The 16,835-nt window shown below is 32.8% G+C and overlaps 2 protein-coding genes across 4 annotated transcripts in view; one reads left to right on the forward strand and one right to left on the reverse strand.

Annotated features, from left to right (window-relative positions):
• Positions 1-271: 271 nt before the first annotated feature.
• Positions 272-3,774, forward strand: LOC119639998 (methylcrotonoyl-CoA carboxylase subunit alpha, mitochondrial). Its single transcript, XM_038037773.1, has 6 exons — positions 272-379; positions 549-1,326; positions 1,391-1,897; positions 1,956-2,247; positions 2,982-3,344; positions 3,416-3,774. The coding sequence occupies exons 1-6, from the start codon at positions 342-344 to the stop codon at positions 3,544-3,546; spliced, it is 2,109 nt and encodes a 702-aa protein (XP_037893701.1). The 5' UTR covers positions 272-341; the 3' UTR covers positions 3,547-3,774.
• Positions 3,775-9,890: 6,116 nt separating this feature from the next.
• LOC119640068 (probable ubiquitin carboxyl-terminal hydrolase FAF) overlaps positions 9,891-16,835 on the reverse strand; it is a 29,026-nt gene continuing 22,081 nt past the window's right edge. For all 3 annotated transcript variants that reach the window (XM_038037845.1, XM_038037847.1, XM_038037846.1), the window contains 3 exons: positions 16,057-16,633; positions 15,544-15,978; positions 9,891-10,380 (listed from right to left, as the gene is read on the reverse strand). In XM_038037845.1, coding sequence (XP_037893773.1) covers positions 10,054-10,380; positions 15,544-15,978; positions 16,057-16,633 — 1,339 coding nt within the window. In that variant the 3' untranslated portion in view covers positions 9,891-10,053. The remainder of the gene's footprint in view (positions 10,381-15,543; positions 15,979-16,056; positions 16,634-16,835) is intronic.

Below are 16,835 nucleotides of genomic sequence, written 5' to 3' on the forward strand. Positions count from 1 at the left end.
TACATGAAAATCCCATAAATAAGAAATGTTTATTAATTGGTGCATATCCCATGGCGTGTACGCGATTATCATATTAAAGAGTGAAATTTTTTTTTATTTTATAAAAACCGTTGAAAAAACCCTCAACGATAATTACCCATACAGAGTTGCTCCTTTCTTATATCTCAGAGATGTATACTCTGGTACTAAGAAAGATCATCTGCTTACAATTTGAGAGTAAATTATTTTTCTCTCTCTCTCGTTCTCTCTCCCCCTCGCTTTCTATAGTAAATTCCTCATGTAAAACGATGGAATTTCTTGTACACTTCATTCCTGCATACGTAAAGTAAATAATAGGAATTATGTTCAATTTAATTTTAAAAAACACCAAAAGCTTAAGGTAATAATAATAATAATAAAAAACAGTGAAATAATTCCTCAATTATTTGTTTATATCTTATCGAAAAAAGAAAACAAAATAAATTATAAGAAAACATACTAAAGCACTTTATGCATGCCCAAATGCATTGAACACATAAGTTATATAAACATTGTTTACCACATTGCAGAAGATATGCTACTGAGACTTCTACTCGAAGATCGCCTAAAGTGCAAACGATTAGTAAAATTTTAATTGCGAACCGTGGAGAGATAGCCTGTCGAGTTATTAGGACAGCTCGCAAATTAGGTGTGCGTACGGTGGCTATCTATTCCGATCCAGATGAGCATTCCTTGCATACCCAATACGCAGATGAAGCTTATCATGTGGGAGAGGCAGCTTCAGCTAAATCGTATTTGCGGGCTGACCGAATAATTAATATTGCGAAGCAAGCTGATTGTCAAGCTATACATCCCGGCTATGGTTTTCTCTCTGAATCAGTCGAATTTGCGGAGTTATGTCAAAGAGAGGGTGTGATTTTTATGGGGCCACCAAGTTCGGCTATACGAGACATGGGCATAAAAAGTACGAGTAAGGCCATTATGTCGGCAGCTGGTGTGCCAATTATTAATGGTTATCATGGTGACGATCAGTCGAACGATCGCCTACAGGCGGAAGCTGAAAAAATAGGGTTTCCTCTAATGATTAAGGCCGTACGCGGTGGCGGTGGCAAAGGTATGCGTGTCGCAGAGAAGGCTGAAGATTTTATGACTGCTCTGAATTCGGCGCGAACCGAATCACAGAAATCATTTGGTGACTCTTCCGTGTTATTGGAACGTTATGTGCGTTCACCTCGTCACGTCGAGGTGCAAGTATTTGCCGATCAATACGGTGAGGCTGTGTATTTATGGGAACGAGATTGTTCGGTCCAAAGAAGACATCAAAAAATTATCGAAGAAGCTCCAGCGGTAAAATGATAATGAATTATCTAATTTGAAAAAATTCTAAAGGTATGTAAAATTTCTTTTAAAGCCCGGTTTGTCTGATGATTTGCGCCGCGCCCTAGGTGAAGCCGCTGTTCGAGCCGCCAAAGCGGTAGGTTATGTAGGAGCTGGTACTGTTGAATTCATAATGGACAAAGAAGATTTGAGTTTTCATTTCATGGAAATGAATACTCGCTTGCAAGTAGAACATCCCATTTCTGAAATGATTACCGGAACCGATTTAGTTGAGTGGCAAATACGCATTGCTGCAGGTGAACCGCTGCCTCTTAATCAGCAACAAATAACTCGTAAAGGTCACGCTTTCGAGGCACGCATTTATGCGGAAAATCCTCGAGGAGGATTTTTACCCGGTGCTGGCCCATTGCATTATTTGGCGACACCGCAACCGAATGAACTAGTTCGTGTAGAGACAGGTGTCCGTGAAGGCGATGAAGTTTCGGTGCATTACGATCCCATGATTGCCAAACTGGTGGTATGGGGTGAAAATCGTACACAAGCTTTAAATAGTTTAATTGCTCGCCTCAGGGAGTACCATGTAAGAAAAAATGTGAAAAAGTTTACGTCAAGTTAAACCAGTTCCAATTATCCCATAGATCTCTGGCTTGGATACAAACATCAATTTTTTAATTGATTTGGCAAATCATTCCGAATTTCGTGCTGGCAATGTTCATACCGGATTCATCGATCAACATTTCGATACATTGTTCCCTCCGGTGAAAATTAATGATACCGATCTCTGCAAGGCGGCCTTGTCTTTACTACTCAACGAATTGCAAGCATTTCAATGCAATAATTTATCTAGGAATGATCCATTTTGTTTCTCGCCCAATTTGCGTCTAAATTATGAGCTAACACGTCAATATCAACTGAAAATTGATGAAAAAGGTTTGAAATTAATTTAATTAATTATACCCTACACTATTTATGATAAAGAGTATATGAAGCTAGTGCGGTCGTAGGTAACATCCAGAAGGACTTAAGATAGACCCACCTTTTATTATACCGATCCATTCAGCATCATAATCTGAATTGATGTAAGCCCGTCTGTCTATCTGTCCATCTAATGTCTATCTGAGTTCTGAGGAGCGCAATTCAAAATGCTTCGGATCTGTTCACTTTTTCGACTACTCCTCATATAACAACCTACTCTGAAAAGTCGGTAAGTGGAAGACAATTGAAATTTTCAAGATATCTCGGCAAAAATGGTTAGGTAGTAGTATTTCGGCACTCTACATTGGCATGAAAACTTTGGACCGGCTGGGAAAATTGTTGAACCCCCTCTCATATAAACAAAACTGAAGTTCATACGACAAAAAGGTATAATTTTCAATACTTCACGATGAAAATTATATCAAAATAATATCATAATTTAACATAAAAAAATTAACTGTATCAATTTTGGATCATCTCAGCCTATTTTTTGTATCCTACCCTAATAAGGATTTTTGGAGAGTAGAAAAGTCTCAAGTGATGAAAACTGACTTACAATAGTAAAATTTCATACAAAAATAAGAATTAGACAATGTGGTGTAGGTTATTCTATGGTCGACCTTGCTTGACTACAACTTTCTTACTTGTTAAATTAATTTTTGATTACAATAATTATATTCTTCAAACAGTTTATAAAGTTTCTGTTAAGTATAATGACGATATCATCCAAATCCAAATTGATGATGGATCTTGGTATACGGTTAAAGCTGAACGGGTTGAGGATGGTGAACGTTTAAAAATTCGCACAAATATTAATAATAATATTTCAACGTTTAACGCTTACGTTGCCGCTGATGAAGTAACCGTGTTCCTAGAGAGTGGCAAAATGCAGTTCGAGTTAGTGCAACCGAAATTTTTAAGTACAACTATCGATCAGATGGGTGGCGGTTCGGGCTCAAAAGTAATAGCACCTATGCCTGGTGTTTTGGAAAAAGTCTTGGTTAAGCCAGGAGATCATGTCAAAAAGGGTGATAACTTGGCTGTACTTATAGGTGATTATTACGTTTTCGATCCAATTGATGATTATATTAATTATTTTTTTGTTTTCTTTGATTTATGATAGCCATGAAAATGGAGCATAGCTTGAAGGCACCCAAAGATGCTATCGTGAAATCTATTGGCGGCATTGAAGGCTCTAATGTTGCCAGAGGGGCCGCTGTCATTACTTTTGAGGAGGATAGTAATGAAAAGTAATACTATTACTAGAAAGAAGAAGAAGAATCTATTGATTGTCAACGGATGCATTTATTTTTTTTTATTGTTGTTTTTTTCTTCCTAATTATTTCGAGCTTTAAGAAAACCGGTTGTTTTCATTTTCTTTACGCAAAGAATCAGTACAAAAATTGGCTGTTTATAATTTAATACCTATTTTCTGTTATATAATATTGGTATATATGATTAAAAAAAAAATCATATAATATATTATCAGTTTGTTGCACATATATTAATAAAATATCTGAAACTGAACAACTATTCATAGAAAAACTACATAAGATCCTATAAGATGATACCAACTCGATGAATGATGATTAACACTAGAACTACCCACGCCTTAAAGATGGCGGTATACTCATTTGGTTTTTTTCTTCATAATGGATATAACCCCCAAAACGGAGCTTCAGAGACGCTATAAAGTATATATATATACATATATATATACTTGATCAAGTATACATAATTCTGAATTGATTAAGCAACGCCTGTCCGTTTTGTTGGTGTTTGTTTTTGGCACTCTTCTAGATCGAGATATCGACTTCGAATTTGATAGAAACATTGTAACTTTTTGCATGCAGGTTGGTATTGAAAATCAGCCAAATTGGTCGGAGCAGAAGCCCACAGTGCAGCATAAACTCGGAAATTATAAAAGTTAGAAGACCGACATTCCCACATTTACTTTACGAAACACTCTATTGTATATACGCAAAAATGGAACAAAATCGCCCCTACCCAGACAAGGTTACAAGTGAGTCTTTTTTTTCACTTTTTTTAGGTTTTTACGCTTATTAATCAAAAGGTAAACCCGACATAATGCCGAAAACTATTTTATACATTCCTCAAATGAAGATATATTATCTCCCTAAAAAAGCGTCAATTATGAACTAAATATGGTGGACATGACGATCCGGTAGATTAGTTTTTTCTTAATAATACCAGCGATATGGGTGGCAAAAAAACCGGCCTAGAGAATAGAATACGGAAAGCTAAGTGTGTTAACTCTAACTTAATTGCGGTGGACATCATGCCATGGGAGAGCGGTAATAAACCGATCGGGACCATTTTTCGATCAAACCCGTGGATGGATTAGAAGAAGATTAGGTTGCAGGTTTCCTGAAATATTTCTTAATAGGATCGAAAATAATAGACGAAAATATGAAAAAATTATCGTTTTTTTCGAGAATTTTTTAGTTTCTCATTATGGTAGGTAACCCTTTTTTTAACATTGCATTCTTAGTCGATCAAGGTGACGTTTACGCCATATTTCAGCTTTGTCGCAAAACTTGGCGGAATTTATTCGTCAATTGATTCGACGACAATCAAATCTACAATGTACACCGTTCGTCTTTGGTAGACAATCAGGTATATTTTTATGACAGGATCGGAAATTTCGTAATCGCGCAACGCTAAGCGCCATCTTAAGAATGAAAATACCGTTCAGAGACACAATCAACCGCCGGCTGAAAGCAATTACCGCGTCATGGTTTTTTGCCTTCAGATGGGAAGAGTAGTGGCTTTCGGAAATTGCAGTTTTTTGACGCCTAAATCAATCTATTGACCATCTATTACTACAGTTAGTAGAGGGTAACACTACGAACGGAATCTTTTGACAGTTTGGCCACGAATTTATGCCTAGATTTACCGTAAATATTAGGCGTTTGCAAAATTTTTGATCAGCGATAAAGAAATGGGAAATACTAGTGTCCATAACGTTTGAATTCGATGGTTTTGACCTTGCTCTACCCAAAAAAAAAAAAAACGCTTTCCATTTAATGTTAATGATTTATTCAGTGCTCAAAATTCTTCTTCTTCCAAATTCATTACTTTTTTTCGTTTATTTGAAAAAATCTTATGCCAAAGCCCATCAACTACGTTCAAAGGCTTATGATGATGACAAACAAAACGGGGAGACGGACAGACAAGCAGAATTTTTCAAAATAATTTTTTTTTCCTATACTAAACGTTTGTAAAGGTTTTGATCAGCAATTTCTATAGATAAAAATCATAAAGAAAGAGGAAATACCAGTGTACATAATGGCTGAATTCGATGGCTTTGACGTTTCTCTACATAAAACCAAAGTTTTCCATTTAATATTATTGAGTTATTCAGCGTATGTCGACGCCAATCGCAAGGAGCGCTCAAAATTGCATCGACCTTCATTACTTTTTTTTTGTTTATTTGATTAAATTTGCTGCCGAAACCCACCAAATGAGTTCAAATGCTTATGGTGATGTTGTTCGATCATATCCCAATTGTTGGTTTTGGGTCCAACGCAATTGACTGTAAATGCCATTTTTTTGACACTTTTTGCAAAATACATTGTTTCAGCTCGAATGGGAAGTTTTGCCACACCCAGTCCACTTACCAGATATGGTGCTCCCAGATTATCATTTGTTCAGATCGAGGCAGCATGGATTGGCTGGCACGCTGGTCCGCAAATTATTGTATATTATACCGATTTTCCACAATATATGCGTTTTTCAAGTGAAAAAATGATCCAAATTTTTGCCTAAATACCTAATAAATTCCTTTGGCATTCGCATGAATTCCTTAGCGGCTTTTAATCCAATAAAAACTTTCAAAACGTTATTTAAATATATTTTTTATTTTTATTTCTTCTTGCTTTTTTATAACATTTATTGATTTTTTTCGATCTTTTCTTTTACTTATATAATTCTTTTTTTTTTTATTATTATTATTATTTTTCGCTCACCCTACAATTCGGTCGATATCGGCAAAAAAAAAAAGAGTCAAGTTTCCACATCTATCCTTCTATTGTTTATTCCCACCATTGTAAATCCCTTACACACTATTTTTTAATGCATTGAGGATTATTCGCATCGAATACTTCAAAAAGCACCTAAACATGTTTGCAATCAGCTTGGATAGCGAAACCGATCTGGTTATGCCCATCTACCAGTCTGTCCGTCTACGACGACTAGAATTCCGAAAATTTGTTTGATTTGATTCCAAAATAATTAATCCACCACCAAGCGTATAACACAAATGCTTTCAAAATTGGAAAAAACGCTGATACAAATGCGTTATATCGGAGGGGAATTGCTTCGAAAGAGACCAAATAGCTATCGATGAACGAATAATTTTTTAAAGAAAATAAAAATTGTAGCTTCTTGAACGCGGGTCGAGTATGGTCGTGCGGATGGAACAACAATACCGCTATTATTGACTTCTATTTTTATACCCTACATCAGTGGTGTTAAGTTAGTGCGCACGTATGTAACACGCAGAAGGGCTTAAGATAGACCCAACTTTTATTATACGAATCAAATCAGATTCATTGTTTAAATCAAACTAAGCCTGTCTGTCCGTCGCAATTCTTAAGATATTTTGACGATTTGTTTTAACCCAAAGACGAACGCTATTGGAAATGCTTCGGATCGGTTCACTTTTTCGACCCGCCCACATATAACGTCCTATTCTGAAATGCCGGAAGTAGAGAAAAGAATTGCAATCTTCAAAATTTCTCGGCAAAAGTGGCTAAGTAGTAGTATTTCGACATTGTAAATTGGTATGAAAACTTTCGACCAGATGGGGTAAGTTTTGAACCGCATCTCATATAACGAAAACTGAAGTTCATATGACAAAAAGGTATAATTTTCAATACTTCACGATGAAAATTATATCATAATAATATCATAATTTAACATAAAAAATTAACTGTATCAATTTTGGACCATCTCCGTTTTTTTTTTTTGAATCCTACCCTAAGCATTTTAACGAAATTTTATCATTTGTAAAGCAAGAAAATCTAATTTTTAACAAGTGGTTATGGAAATGGACTCATTGTAGTAATTGCATAGAAAATTGAATTATACGAAATTTGGACCATTTATGCATATTTTTCAATTCTGCTCTATGTAAGGATTAAACTTGCAGAGCATTAGGTTGCGGTTTCAGATCCGCTTCCACATAAATACGCCCATGAAAAATGCGCCTTTATATAAAAACAAGATATAATTTTTTTGTTCTATAATAAATGAAGGATTGTGTTAGACAATGTGATGTAGGGTATTTAATGATCGGCCTTCCACAACTATAATGTTCTTAGTTGTTTTTTATAATATAACAATAATTTCCTCTGACTTGGTTTTTCAGGAAAACAGGAATTCTCGTTATAGTTTGACCGAATCTTATATCTCGTCATTGTTCGCTAGTTATTGCAAGTTTTTGCACACTTCTAATATCCGAGTTGGAAAAAATTACCTATGCGGTATTAAAAAAATAAATCAAAAATTTTATTTTCTAAAAAAAGCCAACTTTTCTTATTATTATACCCCACACTACCCAGCGGTCGGTACACGCTTGGAATAAGTTTGTGCAGATGTACACAAAATCCAAAAAAACTTGAGACTTGATCATCATCTTTTATTATGCCGGCTTAAGTTTGTCTGTCCGTATGTCCGCTCTCTTGTATTCGATCGATCAATCAAGCTGCAATTTTTAAGAAATTTTCATGAAATTTGATAGACTGACGTGTTTTCGTCCAAAGACGAATACCAGTGAAAACGTGTCGGATCGAACCACTATTTCGACCAATTTAACCTTGTATGACCGTATGTCCATTTTCTTATATTTAAGCTTCAGATTGCAACTTCAAAGATATTTTAATGAAATTCAATTTAAAGACCTATTTTTGCCCAAGGACGAAAACCATTGAAAACGCGTCACATCGGATCATTTTTTCGAACATTTGCAATGTAAGCTTGTTATACCACTTACATCACCTTCTGAATCAATTTAGGCTTGTTTGTTCGTATGTCCGTTTTCTTGTTTTTAGTTGCAGTTTGATTGAGAGACTCTTCTCCGTCCAAGGCCGAACCCCATTGATGATAAATCGAATAATAACGGAATACGACAGTATAGGACAACTAACGAAGGCCCATACCCATTGTATTTTTTTTTTACTTGTTTTTGAATGATGAGTTTAAAACCTAAATAATTTTTATTTAAATTATTTTAATTTTTCAAAAATTTTATGCTCGCAATTTACTTAAAATTCATATATGAGTAAAAAGTAGATTATAAAGAGTTATCTTTGAAATCAAATTTTCTAAAAATCAGAATTAAAATATATATGATAAGCAATATCGAGCGTTAAAGGAGGAAAAGCTGGTGATGGGCATTGAAAAAATTCGTCTCAAACGGAATATCAACTGCTGAACTTGTTCCTTTTTATTATATTATCGACACTTATGAACTGGGTGTGATTGTTATTATTTATTATTCATTATTATTTATTATTATTATTATTATTTATTATTAATAGGTAGGGTATATGAGTGGTTTTTATTTGAAGATTTTATATTTTATAGTTTAATTTTTCTTTTTTTTATAAAGCGTAGTAATCAATTGTTGTTTTTTTTCTTTCTCATATTTGTATAACATAATTAAATTAATTTTTATACTTTTGTTATTATTAGTTCTTATATTACTTTTTTAATATTTCAGTTTTACTATATTATGTTACATACAAAAAATAATAAAAAGTTTTTTTTTTTTATTTTTACGTTTTCTTTTTTTTTTAATATCATTTTTAGAAATGTTATAAATTCATGCAAAAAAAAAAGGATTGTGATTTAAATTAAAAAGGAATAAAATGTGAAAGGGAAGAAAAGTTTTTGTAAAAATGTTTTGAAAAGTTATTAATTTTTTAAGTTTCTGTCGCAGTGTGAGATTTTTATTTTTTTTCTTAATTAATACAATAATGATGAGAAAAAAAACGATAGGAAAACAGGAAAATTCAGTGAGAAAACTGACTACATTCGCAGACTAACTGGTTTTTTGTCCCTTGTTTTTTATTTATTTATTTATTTTATTTTTTTTCATTTTATTGTTCCTCCCCCCCATTATAATTTTTTTTTTTTTACTAAAAGATTTTAAAAACTTGTTTAAATTTTTAAGTATAAATTCCTTTTTTTTTATTTTTTTATTTATTTTTTTTAATCTTTCATTTTCTTTTATTTTGTTTTATTATAATTTAATGTATTTTCTCTGGTTTGTACGCTTTAAAGAGCGTCTTGTTTCTTTCCTTGTTTTTTTCTTTTTTTTTTATAAGTGATTGGTAATGTGTATTTTTTATTTTTTTTTTTGTTTTATTAAATTATTTTAGTTTATTGTTAGGGCATTTTATTTTTATTGGTTTGTTTTGTGTGTGTTTTTTAATTTATATAAATAATAATTATTTAATAATAATATTAATTTTTAGTGTGAAAAAAAGAAACATTTTGTTTTTCTTGTTGTTGTTGATTTTTTCTTCTCTTGTCTCTCTTCTTAATTTTTCCTTTTTTAGTATATATATATATAGATGAGTTTTGTTTCTATTTTGTATTTATTTTTTATTTTTGTTTGTTTATTTTTTGTTTTTTTTTTTTAGATCGTCTCTCTTTTCTTTCGTGTTTCCTTTGTTATATATATATATATTTTTTATTATACTAAATTAAGTTTTGAATATTTTTAAACTTCATCTACGTTGTTGATTCTGTGGTATGTTGCTGTTGTTGTTGTTGTTGTTGTTGCGGTGTGTCAGTACTCAATATTAACACTTGTTGTTGCTGTTGTTGTTCGCTATTATTACCGATTGTTGTTGCTACTGTTGTTGCTGTCGTCGTCGTTATATTTACAGATGTATCAATTACGGCATTTATTGTTGTTGTAATTGCAGTCATCGTTGTTGTTGCTGTTGTTGTTGTTGCTGCTGCTGTATAATTTAACAAATGTATTATATTTATATCAACGTTATCCTTTTTATTAACCGTTGCTGCTGACGTTTCACAAGTGACGCCGCTGACGGACTATTTTGAAGAGAAAAAAAAAATTGAAAAAAAGAAAAAAAATTTGTATTTAATAAAACTACATCAATTTAAAACTATTAAACTACATTGAAAAGAAAACACAAAGCATTTCAGTGAGTAAAAGCGTAAGATTAACACATTTTTAGTGATTTAATGCATTTATTTATTTATTTATTTTTTTTTTGATATACCCACCAGCGCAAAATGGGGACCTATTATATTTGTTATTCGTTTTCGAAAAATATACGTATATACATATTTTTGATGAACGTAAAACTGTCAGTCGACGAAATTCAGATTCCCGTTCGTCTGTTTGCTTCCTGCTTCAGTGCGCTTCTGAGACGGGGAAAGATGACATATATATATATTCTTAACGGTGTCCATTCATTATCGATGAAGTCATCTTGTCTCCGTCCGCCCGTCTGTCGTTTTGCACGCGAAAGGTAAATGTTTATACTAAGTAAACGACCATAGACCAAGTTTGAGTATGGGGCCTTGTTCAGCACACGAGTTCTAACTAACAACCAACGGCAGATATCGACCTTATCGCCTGCACACCGCACCGAACTAAACCTTATAGTTCGTCTTTCTAACGGAATTTTTAATTGACGTTTGCTTACTGATCGGGCTTTCTATCGATCGTAAATACTCCTTTCATGATACGCTTGCCAGAAGCAAAAATCTTATGCTTTTGGACATAAGTTGATTCGTTCGTGCGTCTATTAGAACAATCACTCCTGCACTTTTAGTTGAATATTTCTTAAATTAAATTAGTAGCGTGTAATTTGTAAAAGATATTAAAGTAAACCTTAAAAGGGGACTTGAACTTACTACTAATCGTTACCACGTACAGTTTTGTCTGTAATATTAAAGTGTATTTTAATTAATGTTCGGTTACAAATCGAAATCCATCCGTCCGTTAAAATATTCACTCCTACATTTGTTTGTTGATTTCATTGATTTGTTGGTTACAGGTCAACCAAATATTTCTTATTAAAAGGGTAGCGCACACTTTCTCTAAAGTATAGTAATAAAACTTCAAGCCATATAACACGTTTTGTTATTAATGTTAAAGTTTCCTTTGATTTGTCCCTTTTCGAAATTCTCTTCCTACGATTACCTAAACTTTGAATTGCTAATCTTTGCCTACGAAATCCTTCGGTCACAATCGTCAAACTTTTCAATTTATATTCTTTTTCAGGTCGATTGGGAAAGGAATACTGTTAGTATCGTATATATTCATTTCTTTGGCTGAACGTTTACTCATTGTCCACCTAGCTCGTTACTATAAACTTTGATTTTCTTTGGTTCCATCAAAGACTTCTAAAAGAAACTCATTCTCATACTTAAAAGCATCATTTTTTGATTATACTACCAATTGGCGATTCCGATGGTTAGTCATAGGACAAAGGCGATTATTTAAATAATTTTTTTTAATTCTTTCTGCGCATATGTTTTATAACTAATACTATGGAATAATAACTGCAAATAAATTTATTAAAAAAAAAAAAAAAAAGAAATCCTTACATTTATTTTTGGTTTTTTAAAAGTTTGGAATAACACCGAACGTAATGAAAGGAAAATATCTGCTATTAACAAATAAGGTACCAGGTGAAAAGATTAATATGCGAACATTTAGCGATCAGATGTACATTCCCCAGGCTGCGGCGCCATTCCCTGTCTGTCCTCGAAATATTTGTACTTGTATATGAGCCATATTTTGAATGAATCATCATATTAAAAAAAAAAACTTGAGATGATTTTTTTTGAACACTTTTTCATTTAATTTAATACTTTTAAATTAATTTTAATAATAAAAAAAAAAAGTCTTGAACACTCAGGGCACGTCTCCAATCGATTTAACACGGCCAGGGATAACTAAGAAAAAAGAAAAAGATAGGAAGATGACTGCAGTCTAAAGGGTACACTTCCAATCGAACAGTGTTATGTCTTTGCCGACCGACCACTCACTATAGTTACGATCAAAGTCGCCGATTTGAGAACTGAATCCACGAACATTGACTTGGTAGTCACGATTTTCATCTACTCGGTTACCCATGCGATTGTGACGGATATCAAAATAACCCCTATCCCCTCAAAATGAATATATCTTTTTATTTATTTCTCTTTTAAATGCCATCTGATCGGTTCACGAACAAATTCCCAAAAAGCAAAAGAGAATGCTATCTAAAATTTGATACATTCCCGAGGGAATCGACCAACCGACACACCCATAAATTTTCCGTATATATATATATATATATATATATAAATATATTTAATTTGATTTGAAATGGTGAATATATCAACGATTCGCCTTAAAACGAATTACACTTTCCTCATTATTTCTTTTATTACTACACTTTAAATGTTTATATTTTAAAAATTGGTAAAAAAAATAAAAGAAAAACAATAAAAAGCTGTGACTCGTGTAGCGTGATATTTGTGTATCTAAAGTGAATTGTCACGAACATTTTTTTTTTTTCTTATTATTCTAACAGAAACTAATACAGCAAACATTCAAGCCGCTATATGATTAATATAAAGAAAATTCTGTTAAAAAAAAAATTATATGTATGTAGTAAAAAAAATAAATAATAAAAATTCATCTTAGCCTAGTGGTAACCTAGTAGGTAAACTATTAAAATCCTATTAGGTCCAATTAAGATACAAATCTTCTTTACTTCTTCTTTAATACTTTTCTTGCCATTTATCTAATTACTGTCGAAATGTTTTATATACTCTTCACACTGATGGCTTGCGACTTTTTTTTTGGGTGATCACATCCATGCATTTACATTAAACTTTTATGTAACACTAGATTGTATTTTTCTAATAGGTGCACTACAAATTCTTAGCGGAAATTTTTTTTTTCTTTATATTCAATGATGTTTTGTGGGAGGAGCACAATCAGTTTTCTAAACATATTTCCTCAATATGCATTTCTCGAAGTTCCGACCACAAATTTTTGTACGGCTCCAATGTTCTTCTGGCAGTAAAATAAAACAACACATCATAAGTTAAAAAAACAAAAAAAAGAAAATTATATTTTGCTGCAACAAAATCGTTTTGCACCCATCACCGTTATTCTAAATAAGAAAAGACCTAAAAAAAAGAGAAATGACGAGAAACTGTGACATTGGTTGAGCGTGGCTGATTTTTTCCATTTTTGTAGAATAAAAACCGAAATTTATATCGTGTATCTGAAGCAGATATACCCATTTTTGCGACCTTGAGTATGTTTACCACAGCAATTAATAGACGCATGAACAGACAGCCTGACAAACATATCTACGGCGGTTACTAATCAAGAATGTATATACTTTATGAAGTCCATGCAGCCTTCTAATGCAAGCAAGCGTGCGGACAGACGGACATTTTTAAATCCACTCAGTATTTGATGCCAGTCAAGAATATGTATACTTTGCGAAACTTGCTTCCGGACTTCGCAAATTTGACATACTCTCCCACCCTCCCAAAGGTCCTCACTAGTCCACGCCCATTGTTCGGACGCTTCTCCATCTTGCTTGTCACTTTTTATAGATCTTCTTTGAAGCATTTTAATATTTATGTAACGTTCCATTTTTTCGTACTCTTCCTATTTTGGTTATGTAATACCTTTCGTTTTTTTTTTTTTTTTTTTTTTTTTTGCACAACTGATGGTTTTGATGGAGAAAATTCTAGGGCAGTTAGCAAGCAAGTTATTATTTCCAATCCAAGAATTTTTAAGATATTTAGTGGAAGATGGTATTTTTTTCTCCCTCTATTCAGCCTATCGTTTTGCGATGTAAGAAAGCTTAAAATTGTTTACATATTCGATGCGATTAACGATCTTTCATCTAGCTGATCACGAATTCTTTGTTCAGTTCCAGCAAGCGTGTGATATATCGATTTCTTGCTAAAGCCATCTAGCCTTTCCAACGAATTAACTCTTTATCTTAGGATCCATGTGTCGAAAATTGCATTTCCGCGACCGATCTTTATTTCATTTCATAGATAAGCGAAACTACAATTCATAATAAAACAAGGAACTGAAACTTGGCAGTAAAAGACAAGGATCTCTCAGTTAGCTGTTAATGTTGATACAAGACAATAGCTTATGAGTGGATAAATGCGATCTCGTTGATTATTTAAGTGCGGCTTGAAAGGATTGAATATTTTGTATAAAAAATTTAGGTCACGCCCAATTGTTTCATTGGCTTGTGATTACCTTACGCTCTCCGGATCTCTAGCAAGTATACTTTTATACCTATATATATAAATATTATAATATTTTGTTGAAAAAAGTCGATAATTTTGTTAACTTTACAGTTGGGAAGTAGGAAAAAAACGAAGATCGATTAATGGAAAGAGTATTTGTCTTGCGAATCGAACTACGCAATTTGCAATCATTCAAAACTAACTACTAAGCCAGATAATTTATGAAGCGAATAGTTGGTGCATATGTATGTGTGAAGCAAACATAAGATAAGTGCGCTTATGCTTTACTTTCAGAAGAATAGAATAGTAGAGTTCGAATAAATTGCGATCCGGATTCAAAATGTTATGTAAACAAACAAACAAAAAAAAAAAAAAAACAAAAAATGAAAACTAACTTGGCGGCAAATCATACTAAACGGCTTGAAGTGTTACCGCGTTGTTGTTGTTTTTGTTGTTGTAGCTGTAGTTGATGTTGCTGTAGTTGTTGTTGTTGATGAAGATGTTGTTGGAGTTGTAGTTGTTTACTGTTGTTGCCCATTGTTGTACGCTTTATTTTTTTTACAATAATTTTTTTTTTCATTTTATTGAAATAATTTTTTTTTTTTATTATTATTTTTTTTAATTATAAAAATAAGTAATTTAAAAGCAAAAAAAAGTTAATTAAATTTAAGTAAACGACTAAGAAAAAGAGAGAAAGAGAGAAAGAAAGAAAGAAAGAAAGAGAGAGAGAGAGAGAGAGAGAGAAAAATGTATGGAAAAATTTAAAAGGTCTAAATGAAAAAAAAAAAACGAACTACATACTCAAGAATACAATAACAGAATAACGATTTGGGTTCTTTTAAAGAACAACAACAACAATATTGCCATTTTTCCTTTCCATAGTAAGTAAAAAAGGAAAACAAAAAACAAAACAAAAAAAGAAAAAAAAAAAATACTTTGAAAAAGCTATTCGCCGCCACTCACCGTTTTTGGTGATAGCGATATTTGTTTTAAGCTGCTAGTTAAACCATTAATATTTGTTTCTGTGGGAGGCTCTGAACTCGTGGATCCTTTCGTTGGAGCAATGGTTTCGTCGCTATCTACATTTTCACCTAAGCCGGGGAACGTGTTCGTCTTCCAATCTCCTGAACTTCCAGATGGCGCAATCTTGTGACTTGTAACATTTGAAAATATTAAATCTTCGCCCGCCTGCGACTCACCACCTTCGGTAGGCATTAAATCGATTATATGATTGACATGTTGATCTTTTTGCATATCATCCGGCGATTTGGTTGATTGCTGCTGTTGTGAATTCTGTGTCTGTTGCAATTGCTGTTGTTGTTGTTGTTGTTGTTGTTGTTGTTGCCTTTGGCTTTCATCATTAGGCTCTAAATCAGATTCATTAGTTTCCTCTTGCTCCTAATTTAAAACAAAAAGAAAATTTTTTTTTATTAAATTAATTAATTTAATATTATTATCGTTGGCTTCGTTAATCACCTCTTCAGGGCATAATTCGCAAGCCAACGACCAAGTATTTTTAGCCGAATGTGACCTTTCTAACATATAACCGTTAGTATTGTCATTACTTTGAGCCGGTGGTGACCATGAATACGCATTATATTGACAACCAATACCACGCTGACGATCCAATTCATCTTGCAACCATTCGACGGCTATAACCCATTGTCTGCCAATGTTTGCATTAGAATTTAACATTTGCAAAGCTACCGGTGATTTATGGAAAAGTTGTGTTAAACATTTAATAATTTGGTACGCTCGTTTCTGATAGTGAGTTTTTGCTCTATGTATTGTCTCAAGTAAGCCCTCACGTTCCTCTGCCACACCAATTAAAGCATTATGTATGCGATGATTTTGCCATGAATCCTCAATAAGCAATATGTTTAGCAGTAGATCGGTATGGTGACGCATATCGTGACAGTACGCAAAACCACATTGCCATAATAGTTCCGTAAGAACGGCACGTGAAAATAATGGGTTTTCCCAGCTGCAATACTGTAATAGCTTTAAACCTTCTTCGCCAACATTCGTATCCTCAATTAATTTTTTAATGTAACTGCAAGTGAATATGTAAAATGGAAATATTATAAAATATATTAAAAATTAAAAAAAATCATTTCATTCATCCCTATCGCTGATAATAATTAATTGCATGAGAAACCAAAGATTCTTTCATTCGATATACTCATGACGAATAATGCCTTATTTATCGCATATATATTCCGATTTATATTTTTATACGATTTGGAAAAATTCTG

This window comes from Glossina fuscipes, unplaced genomic scaffold (genome assembly GCF_014805625.2).
Source record: "Glossina fuscipes isolate IAEA_lab_2018 unplaced genomic scaffold, Yale_Gfus_2 114, whole genome shotgun sequence".
In the NCBI taxonomy this organism is placed as follows: domain Eukaryota; kingdom Metazoa; phylum Arthropoda; class Insecta; order Diptera; family Glossinidae; genus Glossina; species Glossina fuscipes.

Excerpts from the sequence above, each read along its gene's own strand:
- LOC119639998 (XM_038037773.1), top strand. The coding sequence starts at position 342 with ATGTTCAATTTAATTTTAAAAAACACCAAAAGCTTAAG. Across the intron at positions 380-548 it reads AAAAACACCAAAAGCTTAAG|AAGATATGCTACTGAGACTT; the intron begins GTAATAATAATA and ends ACCACATTGCAG. Across the intron at positions 2,248-2,981 it reads ACTGAAAATTGATGAAAAAG|TTTATAAAGTTTCTGTTAAG; the intron begins GTTTGAAATTAA and ends TTCTTCAAACAG.